This window comes from Phascolarctos cinereus, unplaced genomic scaffold, assembly GCF_003287225.1.
Source record: "Phascolarctos cinereus isolate Bilbo 61053 unplaced genomic scaffold, phaCin_HiC Scaffold_9;HRSCAF=440, whole genome shotgun sequence".
NCBI lineage: Eukaryota > Metazoa > Chordata > Mammalia > Diprotodontia > Phascolarctidae > Phascolarctos > Phascolarctos cinereus.
In genome coordinates this window covers 206,377,058-206,398,714 of record NW_027556402.1, presented here as the reverse complement: position 1 = coordinate 206,398,714, position 21,657 = coordinate 206,377,058, and the positions used below count along the sequence as shown (strand labels likewise).

General features: G+C 39.4%; 1 protein-coding gene across 1 annotated transcript in view; it reads left to right on the top strand.

The window, feature by feature from the left end:
- LOC110221029 (ovochymase-2) overlaps positions 1 to 21,657 on the top strand; it is a 31,029-nt gene that overhangs the window by 6,934 nt on the left and 2,438 nt on the right. Inside the window, exons 3-12 of the mRNA XM_021005394.2 lie at positions 745 to 836; positions 1,146 to 1,318; positions 2,223 to 2,318; positions 2,477 to 2,628; positions 3,602 to 3,797; positions 6,607 to 6,630; positions 7,317 to 7,407; positions 7,514 to 7,647; positions 8,558 to 8,698; positions 9,340 to 9,470. Of these exons, the coding sequence (XP_020861053.2) occupies positions 745 to 836; positions 1,146 to 1,318; positions 2,223 to 2,318; positions 2,477 to 2,628; positions 3,602 to 3,797; positions 6,607 to 6,630; positions 7,317 to 7,407; positions 7,514 to 7,647; positions 8,558 to 8,698; positions 9,340 to 9,470 (1,230 nt within the window). The remainder of the gene's footprint in view (positions 1 to 744; positions 837 to 1,145; positions 1,319 to 2,222; positions 2,319 to 2,476; positions 2,629 to 3,601; positions 3,798 to 6,606; positions 6,631 to 7,316; positions 7,408 to 7,513; positions 7,648 to 8,557; positions 8,699 to 9,339; positions 9,471 to 21,657) is intronic.

The following is a 21,657-nucleotide window of genomic DNA, read 5'->3' as shown; positions in this document are numbered from 1 at the left end:
TGCCACGTCCAGTGAGCAACGAGAAGACCACTTTGGTCTGAATGTAGATTGCATGAGGGAGAGAATTGTGACAAAAGTCTTGAAAGGTAGACATGGGGCCAGATTGTGAGGGGCTTTAAATACCAAAGGAGTTTTATTTGAGATGCAATAGCATCTTGAGTAGTGGCATGACATGTTCAGACCTTGTAACTACTATGAATTCTGGGTCACCATTTTGGGTCCTGTTTAGTTTCTGGGCTTTTAAGGTTTGAGGATTTCTTGAATGTAGTTTTTCACTCTGCCTCTTTTTCCATCTAAGCATGGTGTGGTGGAGAAAGTAGACACCAGGGAGACAGCATGGAAGAGGGGACAAGAGTACTTTATTGAGAATCAGAAAACCTGGGTTTGGATCTTGTCTCTTTCACTTACTACCTGTGCTATCTTGGGCAAGTCATGTAACCTCTCTAGGTCTCAGTTTCCTTATCTTTAAAATGGAATTGGATTAGATGGGCTCTAAGGTCTCTTCCACCTCCAAACCTCTTATTCTATGGTTTGAGTAATTAAAAACATTTAGTGGCTATGTGACTTCGGTCAAATCACTTTACCTTCCTGAGAACTGGGATCCTCATTTGTATACTTGGGCCGCTGTCCAGTTTATAGTACTATTATGAAAATCAAATGAGATTAAGGAGGAGAAGACTTTGTAACCTGTAAAGTATTCTCAAATGAAAGACATTGTTATTATCTAAGGTTTTTGTCCTTCAGGTGTCACTGAAACGAAGAGAAAAGCATTTCTGTGGAGGAACTATCATCTCTGCCCAATGGGTGATCACAGCTGCTCACTGTGTCATGCATAAGTAAGAATGGACAGTCACATGGTTGGAGGTCAGCTGGTATTTCCCCCTTTGTCATGTAATTATTCATGGCAGAAATAGAGTACTTTCATGTTCAAAGTTGGAGGCAGGATATTGTACTAATGGGACTCTCGAATTAGTTATAGGACACATTATAATCTCCACATTGGGATAGAGGAGGACTTCCCTCTGGGCACTAGTCCAGATCCCTGCACACACAGATATTTAATTAGTGCTGGTTAATGGAGGCCTGTTGGATCTTTGTGGATGCTTTCTCCCTTGTTTTCCTTCAACTACATTTCTTCTCTATAGGGATATGAAAACTTTTCTGAACGTTACTGCAGGAGAACATGATATGAATGTGGTAGAACAAGGAGAGCAGACCCTTTCTGTGGATACTATCATCAGACACCCATATTTCACACTCAGAAAACCAATGAACTACGACATTGCCCTCTTGAAGATGAATGGCACATTCAAGTTTGGTAACTGTCTGAGGCTAGAGAGAATCCAGGCTTCCATCCCCTTAGCTCCCCCGGGCCAGGCCAGTTTGTGCTCTGACAGTCAAGTTCATGAGTACCCTCTAAAGCTGCTGTTCATCTGTGAAGCCTGATCTAATTTTAGGTCTAGGTCTGACCTGAAGGTTGGGTAAAGGCATTTTCTGGGCAATGGTCATTATCATCGCTGATAATTCTTCTCCATTGCAGTCCCATGTTTATAGAAGGTAAAGGAGAAGAGAGCCAAGGCTTTCCTTGATTCTGGTGTTCTCTGGGACAGGAGTGGGGAACCTGTGGTCCCAAGGCCACATGTGGCCCTCTAGGTCCTCAAGTGCAGCCCTTTGACTGAATCCAAACTTCACTGAACAAATTCCCTTAATAAAAGGATTTGTTCTGTAAAACTTGTACTCAATCAAAAGGCTGCACCCAAGGACCTAGAAGGAAGGCCATATATAGCCTCAAGGCTGCAGGTTCCCCACCCCTGCCTAGCAGATGCTTCTCCTGTCACTGTGGTGGTTTTTGTGTTTTGTTTTTTGGTTTGTTTTGGTTTGGCTAGGCAATGGGGTTAAGTGACTTGTCCAGGGTCACACAGCTAGTAAGTGTTATGTGTCTAAGGCTGGATTTGAACTCAGGTCCTCCTGAATCCAGGGCCTGTGCTCTATCCACTGTGCCACCTAGCTGTCCCTTTTTCCTGTCACTCTGATGATAATTAAAGGCTTGGGAAGGATGCTTGCCAGGAGTATCAGAAGAAGCAAAATTAGGGGTCAAAGCAAATCTAAGAGGCCCTGACTACTCATTAAAGATATAGGTGCATTTGTGTATCCTGCCAGGAAGGCTGAGGCCTGTGTATCTTCTCGAGGCTTGGACAAGTTCCTCTTTTCATTTCCTACAGGCCAATTTGTTGGGCCCGTATGCCTTCCCACACAGGGGGAAACTTTTGAGCCAGGATTCATCTGTACCACTGCAGGCTGGGGTCGTCTGGAAGAGAGTAAGTAGCCCTCATCTCATCCCATTGGATCCACCAACAACTCAATACAACAAGCCTTTGAACCTGAGCCCTGGGAACATGGGTCTGGCAATCTCTATGTGAAAGAGACTAGTGGACTCCATGCTCCATTACCTTTCCCTATTGGTTTGTTTTCCTAGATGGCCACCTCCCTCAAGTCTTGCATCAAGTGGACTTGCCCATCCTGACCAAGAGGAAGTGTGCAGCTATGCTGTTAACTTTGAAGAGGCCTGTCAAGGGCAATACACTTCTCTGTGCTGGCTTTCCAGACGGGGGAAAGGATGCATGTCAGGTTGGTAGGGAAAAGCAGAGCCTGATTTGATAATAGACTGAATTCTCACTCTGGTTTATTTTCTTGTGTGAGAGATGGATTCACCAATTCTTCATCATGACTCTGGAGGGCAGGAGGGCTGGAACTGGAGGCTGGTGAGTCTAGTGGGTTAAAGCAGAGCTAGGAAAGATAAGTCAACAGCACATTTGGACTGTTGATTTGATTTCTTTCTCTCAGGTATCAAGTGGTGGGAGCTAAGAGGGATTACTCAACCCTCAGCTATAGGATAAGATAGCTAGAGGTTACTCATTTCTCCTCTCACACATGAAGAATGGCCAGTTCTCTTATTTGGTGACTGACTTATTCAGTTTGCAGACTATCCTGGCCAATGCCTGCTCTTCCCCCTGTCTCCTGTTGACAAGTCAACAAACATTTATTAGGTACCTAATATGGCCAGCTCCAGTCCTAAACACTGAGCCAGCAACCTTTGCATGATTTTCTTATTTCTTGAGCTTTAGCCACGGGATCTGGGAGGGGAGAAATAGAGAAACTTTACTTGGGGGGGTTTATTCCTTCCTGATTACTGAAGAAACAACTAGAGAGAAAAGAGGGAGAAAGCATAGGCTAGAATAAGTTTTGAGGACTATTTATCTAGACCAGGGGTGGGGAACCTGTGGCCTTAAGGTCACATGTGACCTTCTAAATCCTTAAATGTAGTCTTTTGAATGAATCCAAATTTGTTCTGTAACTAATCTTGTTTGGTAAAATTCAGATTCAGTCAAAAGCTGCACTTAAAGATTTAGAAGGCCATGTGTGGCCTTAAGGCTGCAGGTTCCCCACCCAGATCTAGACTATCCCCATTTCCCAGAACTCATTCAACCCAGAGTTTAAGGAGGCTTCCCCGTTACTTTCATAGAAGTCCCAAGTCAAGGAATAGAAGTTCTGCTAGGTACTGATCCTGACGTTGATGACAACAGCGTTTCTCTTCCTATAGGGTGATTCAGGGGGCTCCCTGATGTGCAGGAATAAGCATGGAGCCTGGACTCTAGCTGGTGTGACTTCCTGGGGAATGGGATGTGCCCGCAGCTGGAGGCACAACTGTCAGAAAATTGCCAGTTACAGAGGAACTCCAGGGGTCTTTACAGACCTAACCAAAGTGCTTCCCTGGATTCACAACACTATTGAAATGGGTAATAAAGCCAATATCTTGTAGAGACTCAGGTTGTAGTGACTCTTTTGATAGGGGCAAAGAGTTTGTGGGGTTGGAGGTTGAGACCTAGAGATATCAGAGGAAAAGCAGGTTCAAGCTTGTACTTTTGTGTCTCACAGAGTACACAGGAATTATTTGTTCTCAATATGTCCCTCCCGAATAAAATGTATTTAATTTAGAGGTTCAATGGAAAATTAATATAATAATTTAGCAATTAATTTTGAAGTCCTATAGTAATAATTATGAATACACTGATTTCCAATGTTATATTGTACCTTCCTCTCCAATTAAGTTAGCAAGATCCCTTGCAATAAAATGATATGGTTGGACTAGAATTTCTTAGGTCTCTTCTGTTCTAACATTCTATAGCTATATGTGTATGTCACAACTAAAGGCTGTGAATTAGCTACATTATGTGTTGATGATCCTTGATCTACCTTTTCCTCCTTTGGCTTCAGAGACACTACAGTTTTCAGGTTTTCTAGATACCTCTCTAATCACTCTTTCTTGGTTTCCTTTGCTGGATCATCATCTTCTTCCTCACCATTAAATTCAGGTGTTTTCTAAGAATCTGTCTCTCACCTTATCTTCTATCTATACTTTCACTGATGATCTCATCTCCTCCCAGGACTTCCAATAGCACATGTATACAGATGACTGCCAAATCTACCTACGTGGCTCTGATCTTTCTTCAAAGTTTCATTTGGTTTTGCACCTCCAAGAACCATGAGATATTTCCACCTAGATATCCTACTGCCAAATAAAACTGAACATACTTCAAACCTAATTCACAATCGTTCTCCTTCAAAGCAGATTTTCTTTATTATTTCTGTCTATGGCAATATGTCCCATTCTCCTAACCTCCCTGTTACTTTAACTCTTCTCTTTCCCTTGCTTCCCACATTTAAATAGTTACTACATTCTATCTATCTATCTAAGGTGGGGTGAATAAACAAAAGAACACTTTGCTCCTGGGCACAGCATTTAGAGGGTGTCAACAGCACAGTCTTTCAGTCCTGTAGAAACAACAGAGTTTGGCATTTATCAAGATTAGATATGGTAGAACTTACTGGACGGTGTAAGAATCTCCCTTACTGTTCTCCCCCCTTACCAGGACAGCTACTCAAGCAGCAGCCCCACCTCTCATAGGACTGCGTTCTTTCTTCCCTAAACAGAGGGCATGCTATTTGCTTGCCCTTGGTTTTTGCTTCTTGTTCTATTATGGCATTCTTAGTCATGGCTTTGCCATCAACTCAGTATCCCTTGTATTTGTTCTCTCTCTTTTGATTGCCATTTCATTACCTCTCATTTGGAATTTTAAGATAACTGTCTTACAGTTGTCCATCCCTACTCTTCTCCCCATCAATCCATCCTTCATACTGCTTCTAGAATAATCTTTTTTAAAAGTTCCTAGATCTGAGCATATTTTTCCTGTTCAAAAATCTCCAGTGACTCCCTGTTTCTTCATGAGGAAAGTCTCTGTCTGTCATTCAAGGGCCTCCGCCACTCAACATCAGGCTATCTTTCCTATATTATTTCCTAAAACTCCCTTCCAAATAATATTTTCTAGTCCAAATGGCTTAGAGGCAGCATGGCATGATGGATAGGTTATTGAATTTGAATTCAGGAAGGCATAGGCTTGTATCTCATCCCAAACACTAGTTGTGTGGGGCCTGAACATATTACTTAACCTCTCTCTCCCTCAGTTTCCTCATATGACAACAAGGGGGTTGGACTTGATACTTACAGTTCTTACTAACTCTAAATCTCTGATCCTACAACAATTGTCTACCCTTCCCTTCCCCACTATAGAGTTTATCTTAACACTGTGCCTTTGTTCAGGCTGTTCCTAGTTCCAAGAATGCTCATCCCTTCCCATCTTTGCCCATTTAACTCTTACCTATCTTTTAAAGTCCAACTCAAATATTACTTCCTCTAGGAAGCTTTCTGAGAGACCCAAAATAACTTTCTAGAAAACAAATCAGAAACCAGAAACCAGTCAGACATAATGTCTTTTTATCTGCCTGTGGTGATGGTCAAATAACAATAAAAAACTATTTATCGAGTTTTAGAAAATGTCTTATATTTGTTATCTTATTTTAACCTCACAAAGGCTTTGTGACATTGCCACAGAGATGTTAGATGACCTACTTAAGGTAACATAGTAAACAAGAAATCTGAAATTAGAACTCATTCCTTGAAATACATTCTCTTTCTTTAATATGTGCTTCTGTCAACTTGACATTTGAGAAACAAACCTTAATTGAAAGGTCAATTTTAGTACCACAATTCTTGGAAAGGTATAGTTTGGCTATCCATGGCAAGAGGTTGGGTGGGTCAAAAGATATAGCATGGTGTGGTGGAAAGAGTACTGGATTTAGAGGTAGACAGGGGGTTCAAATCCCAGTTTTGTTACCTGTGAGAACTTGGGCAAGTCCCTTGACCTCACTGAGCCTCAGTTTCCTCATTCATAAAATGGAACCCCTTCTAGCTTGAAATCTATGCTTCCATGACCCTGTGGCAATTCTCTGTGTGTCATACCCATCTCATAGGGCTATTGTGAAGCTTAAATGAGATAATGAACAAAGATCTCTTTGTAAGTTTAAAGTACTTTATAAATGTGTTATTATTAAATTGTAAAGTATCATATAAAATGCATGATTATTATTTGTAACTTGTTATATAAATAAATGCAAGTTATGATGATTATTTCTAAGACTATTGGATGGGTTGGGGCAGGATTTTCATAAATATAGTTGTGTTAAAAGGCTTTCTCTTTCTTCATCCAGGGCAGAGGATGAAAAGCTCTGTGGGTAAGCAACAGATCACTGATAAAGTAGAAAGAATGCTGGATTTTTAACTCTGACGACCTGAATTCAGATCTCTGCTCAGAGACAATACCTATGTAACTGTTGGCTTTCCATTTAACCTGCCTGAGTCTTGGTTTTGTCATGTGCAAAATGAGTAGTGTTGGACTAGCTAATCTCTGAGGTGTCTTCCAGTTCTAAAAATCTATGAGCTTATGAAACAATAAGCTCATTTATATTTCTGAATATCAGGGGAGAGTCCTCTTGTAACTGAACAGATGTCCATTTCTAGTTCCCGTAAGTATCAGGTCTGGATGAGAGAATGACCTCCATTGTCACATATGAAAGATGAAATAAGTTAAGAGGTAGATTGTAAGGATTTATTATGAAGGCATCATGTACAGTTGCTTCTCATGTTCATCTTGGTCTCTACCAGGTGGCCCCTGCAGGACTTGGCATACCTGCAGCCAACAGGAATTAAGCTTCACTGCCCTTGTTTCTCTCACTTGGCATCAGGCCCTAGTCAGATGCAAAGACTCCCCACGCAGTCTTACCTAGGACACACAATGTCACCAGCAATACAAACCCAAAGCCCGTAGCTACAGTCGCAGTGGTTTGTTCACTTTTTTTTTTGTTCAAGTAATGCTACTTATCACTGGCCAATGCTGCTCTTCCTTGGCTTCCTTTCCAAGCCCTGTGCAGCGACCAAGATGGCCAGCTCCTAGGGCCTGAGGGGCAGCTCAGTTTCCCAAGACATCCCCAGCAGTTCTATGGAAGTGATGAGTGAGTAAGCACCATTCAGTTGTTCCCCATTCCCAAGTCCAGCTGCATCATCACCTGCACTTGCCATTTAGCAACCAAAATGTTTTTTCACTCTGTGTGTCTGTAGGTTGTGTGTCTGGACCATCCATGTCACAGGGCAGATGCACATCTGGCTCAATTTTTCCCACTTGGATGTGGAATTTGAGGAGTTCTGTCACCAGGATTCACTGTCTGTATACTCATTAGAAGACAGGCTCATTGGTAAGTGGTTTTCCATTGCACAACCACGAAGAAACCAATGCCTAATGAGCATTTGTTGTTAGGGGGAAGGCTTGGATTTGCTGGAGTTCAAAGCCTCTGATGGCTTATGGTGTTAACAATGGCGTGGCTTATGAGCACTGCATTTCTGTATATATACACCGTATCTTTTAGCTTTTTTTCCATGTTGAAAAGTGAGGAATGGCTTGGGGAAACTGGGAAGAGTAGGGAAGCTGAGGCTTTCTGAATTTAAAAATTCAGGTTTTCTGATTCGAAAATTTAGGCTTAGCAAGGATATTATCAGAATTGTTATGACCATAAAACATGAGATGTGCTTTGATTTGTCAAGTGCTGGTATTTATTTATGCTGTCTCATAAAGTCTCTTACAGGACAGCCAGATGAAGGTTATTATGGTTCCAGCCTGCCCCAGAAATTTTGAACCAGGGAACTAGTTTTCTAACTTCCTTTTTGGTTGTGTTGTTCTGGATGTGGATTCAGGGTAACTGGATTTGAATCATGGCTATATCCTTAACTGCCCGTGTGACCTTTAAAGCTTTGCTGAGCCTCAGTTTCCTCATTTGTAAAATAAAGGGACAGAACTAGATGGAACTGTCCGTCTCTAAATTTCTGGTCCTTTAATCTATTGTGACTGACAGATCCAGCCTTGGTAACTCACCTACCTTTTTTGAGTGTGGAGAGAAATACGAACTAGCCATTGTAAAGTGCTTTAGTAACAGAAAGGGATGCAGCTGGTGTTGGAAGTAGGAATGAATCCAGGAAAGGAGAATGAATACCCAGATGGTTGAGGTACTGCATGTAAACAATTCCTCTTCAGATCTTCAATGAACTGAGGAAATACCTTTGTTTTCCTCACTGGATTTGGAACTGAGACTCTTTGATGATATGTTGCAGGGAAGTTCTGTGGTGTGATTGCCCCTTCACCGATCTTCATTAGCTCCAGCTCAGTAAGGCTGAAGTTTGTCTCTGATGCTACAGAGTATGGCACTGGATTTGCACTCACCTACAAAGCTCTTAAACCAAAGCATTCTCCTGGTAAAGTAATGTACTTCACTTTGTCATTTTGTAGCTCTGGTGAGAAACTGGGGCTGCGGGATCTTGGGTGTAGGTCTGTCCCAACATTGAGCACTGCAGATAGGAGGTGCCGTAGTACATAGAGTGCTGGGTCTGGAGTCAGGAAGACATGAGTTCAAATACAGCCTCATACATTTACTGGCTGTATGACCTTGGGCAAGTCACTTCACCCTGCTTGCCTATTTCCTCATCTGTAAAAATAAGCTGGAGAAGAAAATGGCAAACCACTCTAGAATCTTTGCCAAGGAAATCCCAAAATCAGGTCATGAAGAGTCAGACATGACTGAGATGACTGAACAACAACAGTGAACACAGTGGTGAAGGTAAATGGGACACATTTATGTCGCCAGCCTTGATTGTTAAACAGAGCATGGAAATCAACCTAATGTTGTGGCGGGCAAGGGGGTACATCAGACACTGAATACATCTGTTGCTTTGTCCTGGTGACCATTCTGATAAGAAACTATGCAAACCAAAATGGCGGCAGCCCTTGCAGATAGTGATGGGATGTTAAAGATTTAACGCAATCTCGTTTGCTCTCAAATGAAACTTCACATGTGATTAGATTGAGAGAAAACTTTTACTCTTGGTTTTTATTTTAGATTTTGGCTGTGTTGCCATGACTGTGCTTTTTGAAGAAGGGATAATACAAAGCTTGCACTATCCAGATGTCTATACAAATCTGATCAGTTGTCACTGGATTATTCATGCTCCAGAAGATCACATCGTTAAGGTATTGCCTTTATAGATGGGCTCATAATTACTGCCTAGAACAGTTAGTGCTCAGTTAAAAGTTACCTATTTCCTGCACTAGATGACAAAAAACATTTGTTTTCTTTCAAGGTAAGGATCATTGTTCTGTCTACTAACTGGTACAGTTGGGTTCCTAGGCCCATGATCAGCATCTCTTAGTCCCTTCTGTGATGGGAGTCACTGAGAAACTCAGAAACAACCACAAATACACATCTTGAACCATCAGTACATAAGATGACCATAGTTTTCATTAAGGTTTGAGATTTTCATGAAGTCTGAAACACACCATTTAGTACCTGTTTGGCATAGCCAGCTATTATGAATACCATGGAGTCAGTTCATATGAATGGCACCACCCTCCTCTTTTCCCAGTCACTTCAGCAATTTTAGAGTAGAGGAAAGATTTCATGGTTAATCCAAGTATAAAGTCCTGTTAGGATCTGACCCCACTGAGTGTGTTTATGGAACGTAGGGCTGCAATAGTTATGTTTTCTATTTAAAAAGTGGCAGTGTCTGTAGCTGCCTCAGGTAAAACCTCCTATTAGCACTGGCTTCTTCACTGCAGAACTACTTTGACTTCCTCAGCTTCTATTGGACTCAGTTCTTTCCCTCCCTATAGCTTGTGCTCCCTGAGAGGGAGCAGGCATAGTGGGTAGAGAGCTGGCTTAGAGCCAGGAAACCTCTGATCAAGTCCTACTCCTTTGTCACTGGCTGGCTTTGTCACTCTGGGAAAGTCATTTAACCTCTCAGGGCTCTAGGCAATTGTCTATAGTCTAACAGTACAAATTTCAGAGAATGTGCTGATCTGCATTAGTAGAAAAGATTCCCTCCCCAGGAGCTCCCTATATAAAAGAAAGCACAGGTTTAATCCTGAGCACTTACTAGGTCCCCATGGTATTAGGTAGTCAGTCAGTCCATAAATGCCAGAGGGTTCCCAAGAGTTGGATTCATCTTAGTCTTTGATTTGCTCTGGTAATTAGCCTTCCATCTTATCTGAGATGCCGCACAACATAAAGACCCAGGTCTTTATCCTCTATCCCACTGGCTGCTACCACATCTGGAATTTAATGGGTGGATCTCTAGTTAAGCCTTTACATCCCAAGCGCCTTTGGGAAATGGCACATGGAGGCCCTTCCTATTCCCATTTTGGAGTTTCCTGCTTGGTTCACTCAACTGGCTGAGCAGATTAACCTTGATAAGATCAGGATTGTAAGTGGGAAGGGCCATGGTGAGTGGTTTGTGTCTGGAAAGCTAATTTCATCTATTTGACTGTAGAGATAGCAGGGATGATCTCCTTTTTCACTTTTTTTTTGGTCAGTACATTCCACCAATCAATCAATTGGGTTAGCAAGCTCCTTTTCTAAAATGAAGACAGTGTCTCAGTCACAGAAGATTAAGACTTATTCACTTTTGATAGGATCTTAAATTTGGAAGGGCCTTAGGGATTACCTAGTGTAATTCGTTTGCTTTCCAGATTAAGGAATTGAAACCAAAAGAGATTAAGTGTCCCCCCCACCCCCACCCCCAAAGTCACACAGATAGTAAGTATCAGAGGAGAGATTGGAACCTAAGTTTTTACTTCAAAACCTCATTGCACTATGACATACTCCTAAGTGGTTAAGCATATCCCAGACTTCCTCTATCAAATCTGGTTTGTAGAAAACTTACACATTTTTATCTTTCAAAGAGAATTTTTCAGGAGTGTCCAATATCACATTTAATTCTGAGAATTTTATGCCCAGATGACTTCTTATCTATTTTGAGCTATATTCCAAACAAGATAGCTATTGAAAAGGCCCAGGTATACTGGAAAGGGCACTGGATTTAGAGGTAGTGGACCTCAGTTCAAACCCTGTCTCAATTGCTTACTACTAGTGTCACTTTGGGCAAGTCATTTCACTTCTCCAAGGTCCATTTTCATCATCTGAAAAATGAGAAGGTTGGAACTCTGAGGGCCTGTCCAACTCTAAATTTATAGTCTTATAATGGAATACTCCATGATGGGAGAGAACATGCCTTTTCTATCTGTACATCTCTCAGCACCTAGTAGAGTGCTCTTCACATAGCACACTAAAATATTTAATATTATTGAAGGAGGGAGGGAAGGAGAGACATTTTCACTTCAGAACTGATTGTGGCTACAAAGTGAAAGACTGAATAGGAAAGACACAATATGACTGGGAGATGATACGAATGGACATTTATATTGAACTTTAAGATGCGTTCTTCATAACAACTCTATGAGATATGTATTGAAACTACTCTTGTTGACATTTTATAGTTAAGGACATTGGATGTCTTAGGGGTTAAGTTACTTTTTTAACATCACACAATTTGGATACGGCTCTCTTCTGCCTCCAACTTGAACATTCTTTTTGCCATATCCCCTTGCTTCTTTCCAAGAAGATTGAGAAGAGATGGCATGGTAAGATGAAAGAGGATCAGAAAGGAATAATGGAAGGTGACAAAGACAAACTTAGAAGATATTTTGCCTCTCAATTCCATTTTCTTTCTTTCTCCCAGATATAAAGCACTTGAATATAGTCTAATTCCCTTATTTTATATGACATGAAACCAACTCTTGATTTGACTGTGTAAAGGCAATACCAATTAGTTATTTCAATGAATTGTTTACAATTTTGCCTAATTACCATAACCATTTTAACAGCTATGGACATCATTATATATGAGTCAGATCAGCTTCCTTGTAAACTGTTTTAATTGACACAAAAGCTCTTTTCATGTACTTTCTGCTTTGTGGTTTTATTGCTATTTTATTTCTTTGTATTTGGGGGCTGACCTCCTAAAGGAATCAGAAGGAACCCTAGTCTTACTATCCCTCTACCCCAGTCATCTTCTTTTGGACAGAATCCAACATATTAATATATCTTCTAAAATGTAATATCAGAACTGATTACAATAATCCAGATGTGGTTTGACTAATGAAGCCTCTCTAGGGGAGGCTATGGAGTTAAGGGTAAGGGAAAAATTTTGAGTACTGCAAGGACATTACCAGACCTTTGAATTAGGAAAGTTATTTTGGCACAGATAAGAGATGGTTTGGAGAGGAGGCGAGACTAGAGGCAGAGAGACCAATTATGAGGCTCTTATAACCATTGAGGCAAGAGATGACAAGGACCTCAACTAGACTGGTTGCTGTGGGAATGGAGAGAAGGGGATACATATTAAGAACCATTATGGTGTTAGGTTAGATACATCTCCAAAACCTATTGGATGTGGTGGGGGTAAGTGAGGGAGAGGGAAAGGTCAAAGATAACTCCAAACTTCTGAACTCTAGCAACTAGAGGGATGATGGTACCGTTAACAGCATCAGAGAAATCAGTTGGAGTGACAAGCTTTGTAGAGGAGACAGTGAGTTCAGTTTTGGTCATAGTGAATTTGAAGTGAAGGTTGAAAGTGTGGGAATTTGGAACTCATTGACATAGAGCAGATTATCAAAGCTGTGGAAGTGAATGGAAGCTTTCTTATGTTGGGCTTTAATTCCTTATTAATGATGTTCTGACCTTTGTAGTTTGAAGATTATTACATTTGATGGAGAATATCAGAGCAAAGTAGGAGTGCAAGAGTTTTGCTTTCCTTCTTTAATGTACTAACATAATCTTTCTAGGTAATGGTACTGTTCTCTCTGGTTTGACTTTATTTTCTCAAATATAGCTTAAAATAATTTTCAGCATCTCTATTATGTTTTCCAAGCCTTTCTACTTGGAGGTAATGAGATTAATTCATGAGGGTTTTAATCTAGGGGAAGGATCTTGCATTGTCTTCTCTGCAAAGTTAGAAAGCTGAAAAATATAGATTGTTGACAAAATTCATACAACTGTCAGTCCCCAGATGATTTATTTGATTGCCTGACTGGGAAGGAGATTTCCCAGACAGTTGAATATTGTGTAATCAATTATCCAAAGGTTCACTTCCTCATCACACCCTCTTTAGTAAAAGCACCAAACTCAGTAAGTAATTAAAATGATTATATCGTTAGCTAGAAAACAATTGTATAAAAATACAAATAACAAATAAAATTTAAAGCAACAGAGAAACACTTGGTAATTAACCATGCCTCCTTTTGCAAGAGACAACAGAATAGAAAGGAGAAATTATTTTTGTTCCAAAAGCTTTTCTGAGTAGGCACTATTCAGCTATACCTTGCTGGATTCTCTTAATAAACTGGTTGCTGATTCAGGGAAAGGAACATACTTCACCTATTATAAGGTTTTGAATCAGTGTCCTGGAAAGCCTCCTCTGTCTACTGCTGTAATCACTACTGCCGATGCTGTCTCCACTCACTGTCTACAATTCTCTGTAGAGAGATAAAAAAAAAAGCCTACTACTGTAGTTCAGAGTTCTGCTTTCCATTTTCAGTCCCATGATACCTTCATCTCTCCTTGAGTTGGGAGGAAATACAACTCCTAGGAAATATTACAAAATTAAGCAATTTAGGCCTCTTTAGAAAGCAGCTAGTTCAAACTTTTCTAGAATGGCTGTTGTGTTCAGTGTTAGCTTTTCTGATACCACTTTTACAATTTTTTGCCACTTTTTTATTTTGGTTCTTCTTTACTTTGTCTTGTCTTCCTTCTTTTCTACATGTTCTTTTAAAATCTTAGCTTATTAGAGAGCTCATTTGTTCCTTTAGATGTCTCCCATTTTCTTCCTCATTGAGACAATTTCTTATTGTATTATCAGAAGTTCAGTTTTAAAGGCTCCCATCTCTTTTCAGTCAGTTTGATAGGATGTCCAGGAAGGAGGCTTCTGGATCTCCCAAGAAACAGCAACTCATATTCAGCGGAATATTAAGGAAGAATCTTATTACCACCTGTAGGAGAATAGATCCTCCTGCTGTTGTAACCCTATAGGGATAGTTCTCCAGTTTCCAATTTACCCTTTGCTTTTAGTTCCCCACTCCCAGTATTGTATCACTTGCTCACTTCTACTCTATCCCTCATTCTTTCTCTGGGCTCCTCTTCTCTTAAGCTTTACTGAAGAATGGGAACATGATTTCCCAGTATCTTTACCTCTTTTGTCGTACAAGTGTTCTTGGGAAACAGTAGCAATGTGGCATCACTGAAATTGGATTAGAGTTTAACTTACATTTAATTTTCATTTTATTGTTGTATTTATATCTTGTTCTCTTGATTGTGCTTATCTGCTCTGTATCAGTTCACATAAATTTTCCTCCTTTTCTATATTCCTCATAGCCATTATTTCTTACTGTACTAAAAGATTCTATTACATTTATATGACATAGTCTCCATCCCCACCCCACTCAAATCCACATTTGATGATTATATACCTTGTACTTAGTTATTTATTAGCACAAAGGAGACTGTTGTGAATATTTGCTATGTATATTGGGCCTCTATTTTTGTCTTTGACTTCTTCAGGATATATACCCAGATGAAGGATCATTGTGTCAAAGGGAATGAATGGTTTGGCCCCATCTTTTTTTCTGCATAATTCTGGATTGAAATCTAGACTTTGGACCGCTTCACCACTTTGTCACTATATATCAATGCATCTGTCTTCTCATAGACCTCCCACATTGACTATTCTTCTTTTCATCTTTTCTACTATGCACGGAGTGAGGTGGAACCTCAGTGTGTGTGTGTGTGTGTGTGTGTGTGTGTGTGTGTGTTGGTATAAATACCCACACACATATATATATATTGCAATTTGTGATTTGGAACATGTTTTTGTATGTTTGATTATTGTTTCTAATTTTTATGAAAACTGTTCATATTCTTTTATTACTTATCTATTGATAGATGTTCTTAGTATTTTGGTTGTGTTTTTAGCTGACAACAAAAGATTCCTAAACTGAAATAATTTAGAAAGAAGTTTATTAAGTCATCCAAGAGAGGGGAAAGCCAAAAAGGGGTGGCCCACTTCCCTCCCCCTGTCAGTGTCTGTAATTTACATGTTATATAGGATTTAAACAAAGGAACAAGGAAACAGTACCTAATAGGCCAACATGGAGGCAGTTTTCAGATAAAACATGGGTTGCTTGAAATATGTAGTGGGAGAAAACACTTCACATTCCTTGCATTAATCTTTAGATCTGACTGGGTTTCTGGTCAGCATAACCCAGGTCCCAAGTTAAGGAGTAAACATATCTGGTCCCTAAGCAACAGGTTTAGTTTTCCAGCCACTCAGGGCTAGGTACAAAGCCATAAAGTTTTCTACAGTGTCAACTCCCTTTCAGCTGATATGTAGAGGAAAGAAATGCTAATAACTGGCATAAGATGGTGGTGGTGTCTCAAGTCTCAAGAAAGGCTCAAGTAGAAGGTGGCTCTTTCACTGTGATTTGAAGGAAGCTATGGATTCTCTGAGGCAGAGGTGGTACATTTAAGACAGGGATACCACTTATGCAAATACACAGAGAAAAGAGATGGAATTGTTTGTATTAAAAACAACCAGCAAGTTGTTCAGGGACAATGTATGAAAGAGAGTAAAATGAAATTATACAACAAAGGTAAGAGTCTGATTGATGATGGCTTTAAATGCTAGGTAATGAAATGGGTAGGACATCTTAAATTATCCCTATTTCACAAGTGAGGAAACTGAGTCTTAGAATAGTTGAGTAGAACTGTGAGTGACTTAGCTATTCTCAGTAGTACAATGATCCAAGACAATCCCAAAGGACTCAACATGCTATCTGCCTCCAGAGAAAGAACTGATATTGTTTGAAAACAGACTGAAGCATACGATCTTCCTTCCTTCTTTCCTTCCTTCCTTCCTTCCTTCCTTCCTTCCTTCCTTCCTTCCTTCCTTCCTTCCTTCCTTCCTTCCTTCCTTCCTTCCTTTCTTCCTTCCTTCCTTCCTCTCTTTCTCTCTTTTTTCTTCTGTCTTCTTGTACAAAATGACTAATGTGGAGATGTTTTACATGATTGCACACGTATAACCTATATTGGATTATCTGCCTTCTCAGGAAGGGGGGAGGTGTAAGGTAGGAGGGAGGGATAGAATTTGTAACTCAAAACTTAAAAAAAATATAAAAAATGGTTTTAACAGGTAATTGGGGAAAAATAAAATATTATTAAAAAGAAAAAGAATAGTTGAGTAGCACTTGCATCAATAACAGAGCTGTGATTAGAATCCAGGTAAGAAGACATAATCACAATAGAATCTAATATTAGTTCATGGCTCCTCAGTTGATTTTTGTAACATTGTTCTTTCTTTGTTTTCCTATCTGTCTGATTCTACCTGTCTAGTATACTTTGCTGAATAATCATTCATCTCTCTACCCTAAGTATGTATATTTCCAAAGAGTCTGTCTGTCCCTCTTCTCTCTTCTCCATACATACTTTCTTTCATTTGGTAATTTCATCTGCATCCTTGGGTACAATTATCATCTTTATACAGATGCCTTCCATATCTCTGGGGCAGCTAGGTGGTGCAATGGATAGAGTTCTAGGACTATAGTCAGGAATACTCACGTTCCTGAGTACAAATCTGACCTCAGACACTTACTAGCTATGTGACCCTGAGCAAATCACTTAATCCTGTTTGCTTCAGTTTCTCATCTATAAAAATAAACTGGAGAAGGAAAAGACAAGCCAATCCAGTATCTTTGCCAAGAAAGCCCCAAAAGCTGTCACAAAGAGTTGGACATGACTGAAATGTTTGAATAGCAATTCATATCTCTGTGTCTTCACTGAATTCCAGTGATACTTCTTTACTTGGCTGAATGTCCTATTGGATTCTCAAGCTCAATGTAGTCAAAATAGAACTCAACACCTTCCCTCATAAACCCACTCCTCCAAACTTTCCTATTTCTTTTGAGGGCATCACCAACTTATCAATCACTCAAGTTCAAAACTTTAGTCATCCTTGACTTTTTCTTGTCCCTTTCTTCCCATAGCCAATTGCTTGCTAAATTTTTGTCAATTTTACATCCACAGCATCTCTTGCATGTGCTTCCCTTTTTATGTTCTCATGGCATCACCCTAGTTCAAAGCCTCAACTGCTTTCTCCTGGACTATTATAATAGTCTTCTTAATGGTCTCCCTCCTTCCAATTTCTTCCTTCAATCCTTCTACACAGCTACTAGAATCATCTTCTAAAGGAACATATGTAAACATGTTACTTTACTGCTCAAAAACCTTCAGTGGCTCACTCTTGCTTCTAGGATAAAATGACACCTCCCTAGTCCAGCATTTAAAGCCTTTTATAGTATAAGCCATGTTTACCTCTCCAGTATTATTTCATATCATTTCTCTTCATGCATTGTACGTTCCAGCTAAACCTGACCACCAGCTATTCCCTGAATGAGATATGGATATTTTATCTCCTACCACTCTGCATTTATACGAGATTTTTGAAATGCCTGGAATGAACTTTCTTTTCACCTCTGTGTTGTGGAGTCCTCATCTTAAAGCAGAAATTGCATGCTACATTCTCTACATAATTTTCTCTAATCTTCCCATTTGTTAATCTTCTCTTTGTTTTCAAAAAATCCATTGCATTATACTTATCTTTGTACATGTTGTACCATAATTGTTTAAGCTTCTAAAGGTCAGTGGCCGTTTTTTTTTATCCACAGGGTCAGTGACAGGGCTTTAAAAAATAGATGCTTAATAAATGTCTTTTGAATTAAATTTAATTGTGCAAAAGATTCAACAAAGTTCATTTGAATTTCAAAGGAATCTTCATACTGATATGTAGCATCCTCTTGTTTCACATAAAAAAGTTATCCTCAGGCCATTTCCTCTGATTGACCCCAGGAAAAATATTTTTGGTAATCTTTTTCTGCTCTCTTCTGAGTGGCAACCTTATTTAGTCATGACTGTGATAATTGGGAGATATGCTATTTCCTTGAATGTGCATTAAAGACCAGACTAAAGAGCATGGAGGACTTAGCAAATTCACCTACTGCCACCCCCTTCTGCTGACTCAATGTGGAGAGAAATGATAGAAACAAGAAGAAATGTGGGGAACATACAGATTTCTGTGTAGGAGGTTGAAATATTTCTGGGCATAGGTGATGTTTTCATCTTGTTGCAGTTGAAAATCTTAGCATCAGAAGAAAATAGCTGACAACATAGATGATTTTGATGAAGATTTGATGGTCTGTTAAGGAAGAGAGAGTGTCTTAAAAATATCAGGAACAAGGTGCCCCAAAAAGCAGTGAATCAATTAAAAGGCATTTTGAAGGGGAGGGAGAAAATTCTCTGATAAAACTGTAAGGCAAGATACTATGGAAGATAGAAGATATAATATAGAAGACCCGCAATGGAGGAGTAGCTTATTATCTTAGGAGGAAACAATAAGATAGAAGGATTCTTACAATGAGTAGAAGGGCTGGAGTTCTAAAGTCCCTTTCAGCCCCAAGAGTCTATGATTCCCTGATTATTGAACCAGGTAGGTTGGTATAGATATCTGTAATTTGATATTGGATGACACTTTTTAAAGGATTACCACGGATTTAAATGAAAGAAGCAAAGATGCAGCATTGACTGTGCACTGCAGTTGTCATGGTCACCACCACAACTGCCCAGCCATTGGCCTCTGCTTCTAGGTTCAATGCCAAGGAAACTCAGGTAGATTATGAAATTTTCACTGAGAATGGTGATGACTTGAACCATAACCCATAATTTGATCCATAGCCTCTTTTTCTCAGTAGGAGATTAAGATACTTAAAGAATACAGAGAGGAGCTCTTTAAGATGAAAACAAATCTATGCCAATTTTCATTTGAGAATGACCTTCTAGAATGGAAAGAACAAGGGACTGGTGAGGTGAAGATAATGAAACACATGGAGAAAAGAACAAATCTTCTATTCACAAGAAAGGATGAAACTCAAGATTGGTGCAAATCACAATATTAACACCATTGATGGAGCTGAAAGCTAAGGCAGGAAGTGATAGGGTTTGGGTCTGGAACACACTTATGCACACATGTACATGTGTGCATGCATGCGCGCACACACACACACACACACACACACACACACACACTTTCCTGATGAAAGTTCTGAGCCTGAACACTGGTGGAAATTTGATTCCTAAATGCAGAAATTGCTGAAAGGTATAAGGAAAAATTTGAAGAATGTAGGAATGAGATAAAAGAGGGAAAAGGGAGGACCAGGCAAAATGAGTAGTGCTGATAAAGTTGCATCAAAACTAGAAGAGATGATGGAAAAGAACTTGAAAGCAAAATATCAGAGGAGAAAGAGAGCAAGGACCCAAGAGAAACACTATATTATCTTTGCTATTGAATTCTTTCCTTACTCTTTCCTTTTCATTTTTTATTTCATTTTCCACAAAGTACTTTATTTTTAAAAAACTTTTTGTTTATTTAAGTATTTTCTAATTACATTAAAATTTTGAAATATTTGGTTTAAAAAATTCTGAGTCCCAAATTCTCTCCCTTCCTCCACCTCCTCCAGCTTTTGAGAAGGCAAGCAATATGATGTTGATTTTACATTTAAAGTCATGCAAGACATCTTTCCATATTAGCCATGTGGCAAAAGAAAACAAACACAAAAGACAAGAAAAATAAAGAGAGTAAAAAAAGTATGCTTCAATCTGTTCCCAGAGTTCATTTGTTCTCTCTCAGGAGGGCATTGCCTTTCTCATCATAAGTTCTTTGGAATTGTCTTGAATCATTGTCTTGATCAGAGTAGCTAAGTCTTTTACAACTGATCATCATTACAATATTGCTGTTACTTTCTACAAAGCTCTCCTAGTTCTGCTCACTTCACTTTGTATCAGTTCATATAGGTCTTCCCAGGTTTTTCTGAAACTATCCTGTTCATCATCTCTTATAGCATGATAATATTCCATCACAGTCATATACTACAACTTGTTCAGCCATTTCTCAAGTGATGGTCATTCCTCTCAAATCCCAATTCTTTGCCACCACAAAAAAAAGCTATTACGAATATTCTTGTACAAATAGGTCCCTTTCCCTTTTCTTTGATCCCTTTGGGTTACAGACCTAATAGTGGTATTGCTGGGTCAAAGAGTATATGCACACCTTTATAGCCATTTGGACATAGTTCCAAATTGTTCACCAGAATGGTAGGACCAGTTCACAATTCCACCAACAGTGTGTTAATGTCCCAATTTTTCCACATCCCCTCCAGCATTTGTCATTTTCTTTTTCTGTTATGTCAGCCAATCTGTTGGGATGAGGTGGCTTAGAGTTGTTTTAATTTGCATTTCTCTAGTTAATAGTGATTTAGTGCATTTTTACAAATTATGTAAAGAACTGAATTCCATCATTCAGGTTTTTTTTTTTTAATTAACCTTTTACCCTTTTCCAGATGTCTTCAGGAATCCACTTCACATTCATGAAAATGTATTGTAATAACTTTCTTTTCTGTAGTGGAAGCACTTATTTCTACTCCGTCCAAAAGACTGAATAAAACATTTGGAAACTTCAGAAAAAGAAGAAGCAAGGGAATGGAGTAAGAAAGAAACAGAACTGAAAGTAAATGTTTTTAGCCTACAAGCAGACCTGGCGCACCAAATAAAAAAATATCTCAGTTCTGCTATTCATCATCTGTGTGGTCCTGGACAACTCATTTCCCCTTTCTAGGACTCAGTTTTATCCTCTGTAAAAAGAGGGGGGTTGAACTAGATTATCCCCAAAGTGCTGAACTGTTAGAACACATTATGAATCTCTTCTAGGGCTCCTTCTCCAACAGGATTAAAAGATAGTTATGTCCATGTGGTTTAGTTAATAGAACACTGGACTGAATTTAGAAGATCTTAGTGTGAATCCCACTTCTGCTACTTGCTAGCCCTGAGACCCCAGGCAAGTCATTTCATGTCTATGAGTCTGTGTCCTTATATGTAAAAAAGAGTGGATGGGTGAGATCATCTATCAAGTTCCTTCCAGGTGTATTATTTTGAGGTTTTTTTTTTCCTTCTAATCATCTTTCTTACATTTAGAGGAGGCTGCTTTGATGACCCCTGGCATGCACTTTCGAGTTATATTTCTCTTCAGTTTTAAAGTTAGCTACATTCAAGATCCATCTAAACTTGAAGTGATGGTATGGTGTAGAAAGAAGCCACGCGCCCTGGGTTCAAATCTGAGCTCTACTATTTAGGAGCTGTTTTGGACTAGGTGATCTCCAAGTTTCTTCCAGATCTGTGAACCCAAGAGGCATCCACTGATCTAGATTTATTTGCAGAGACTAAACTCTA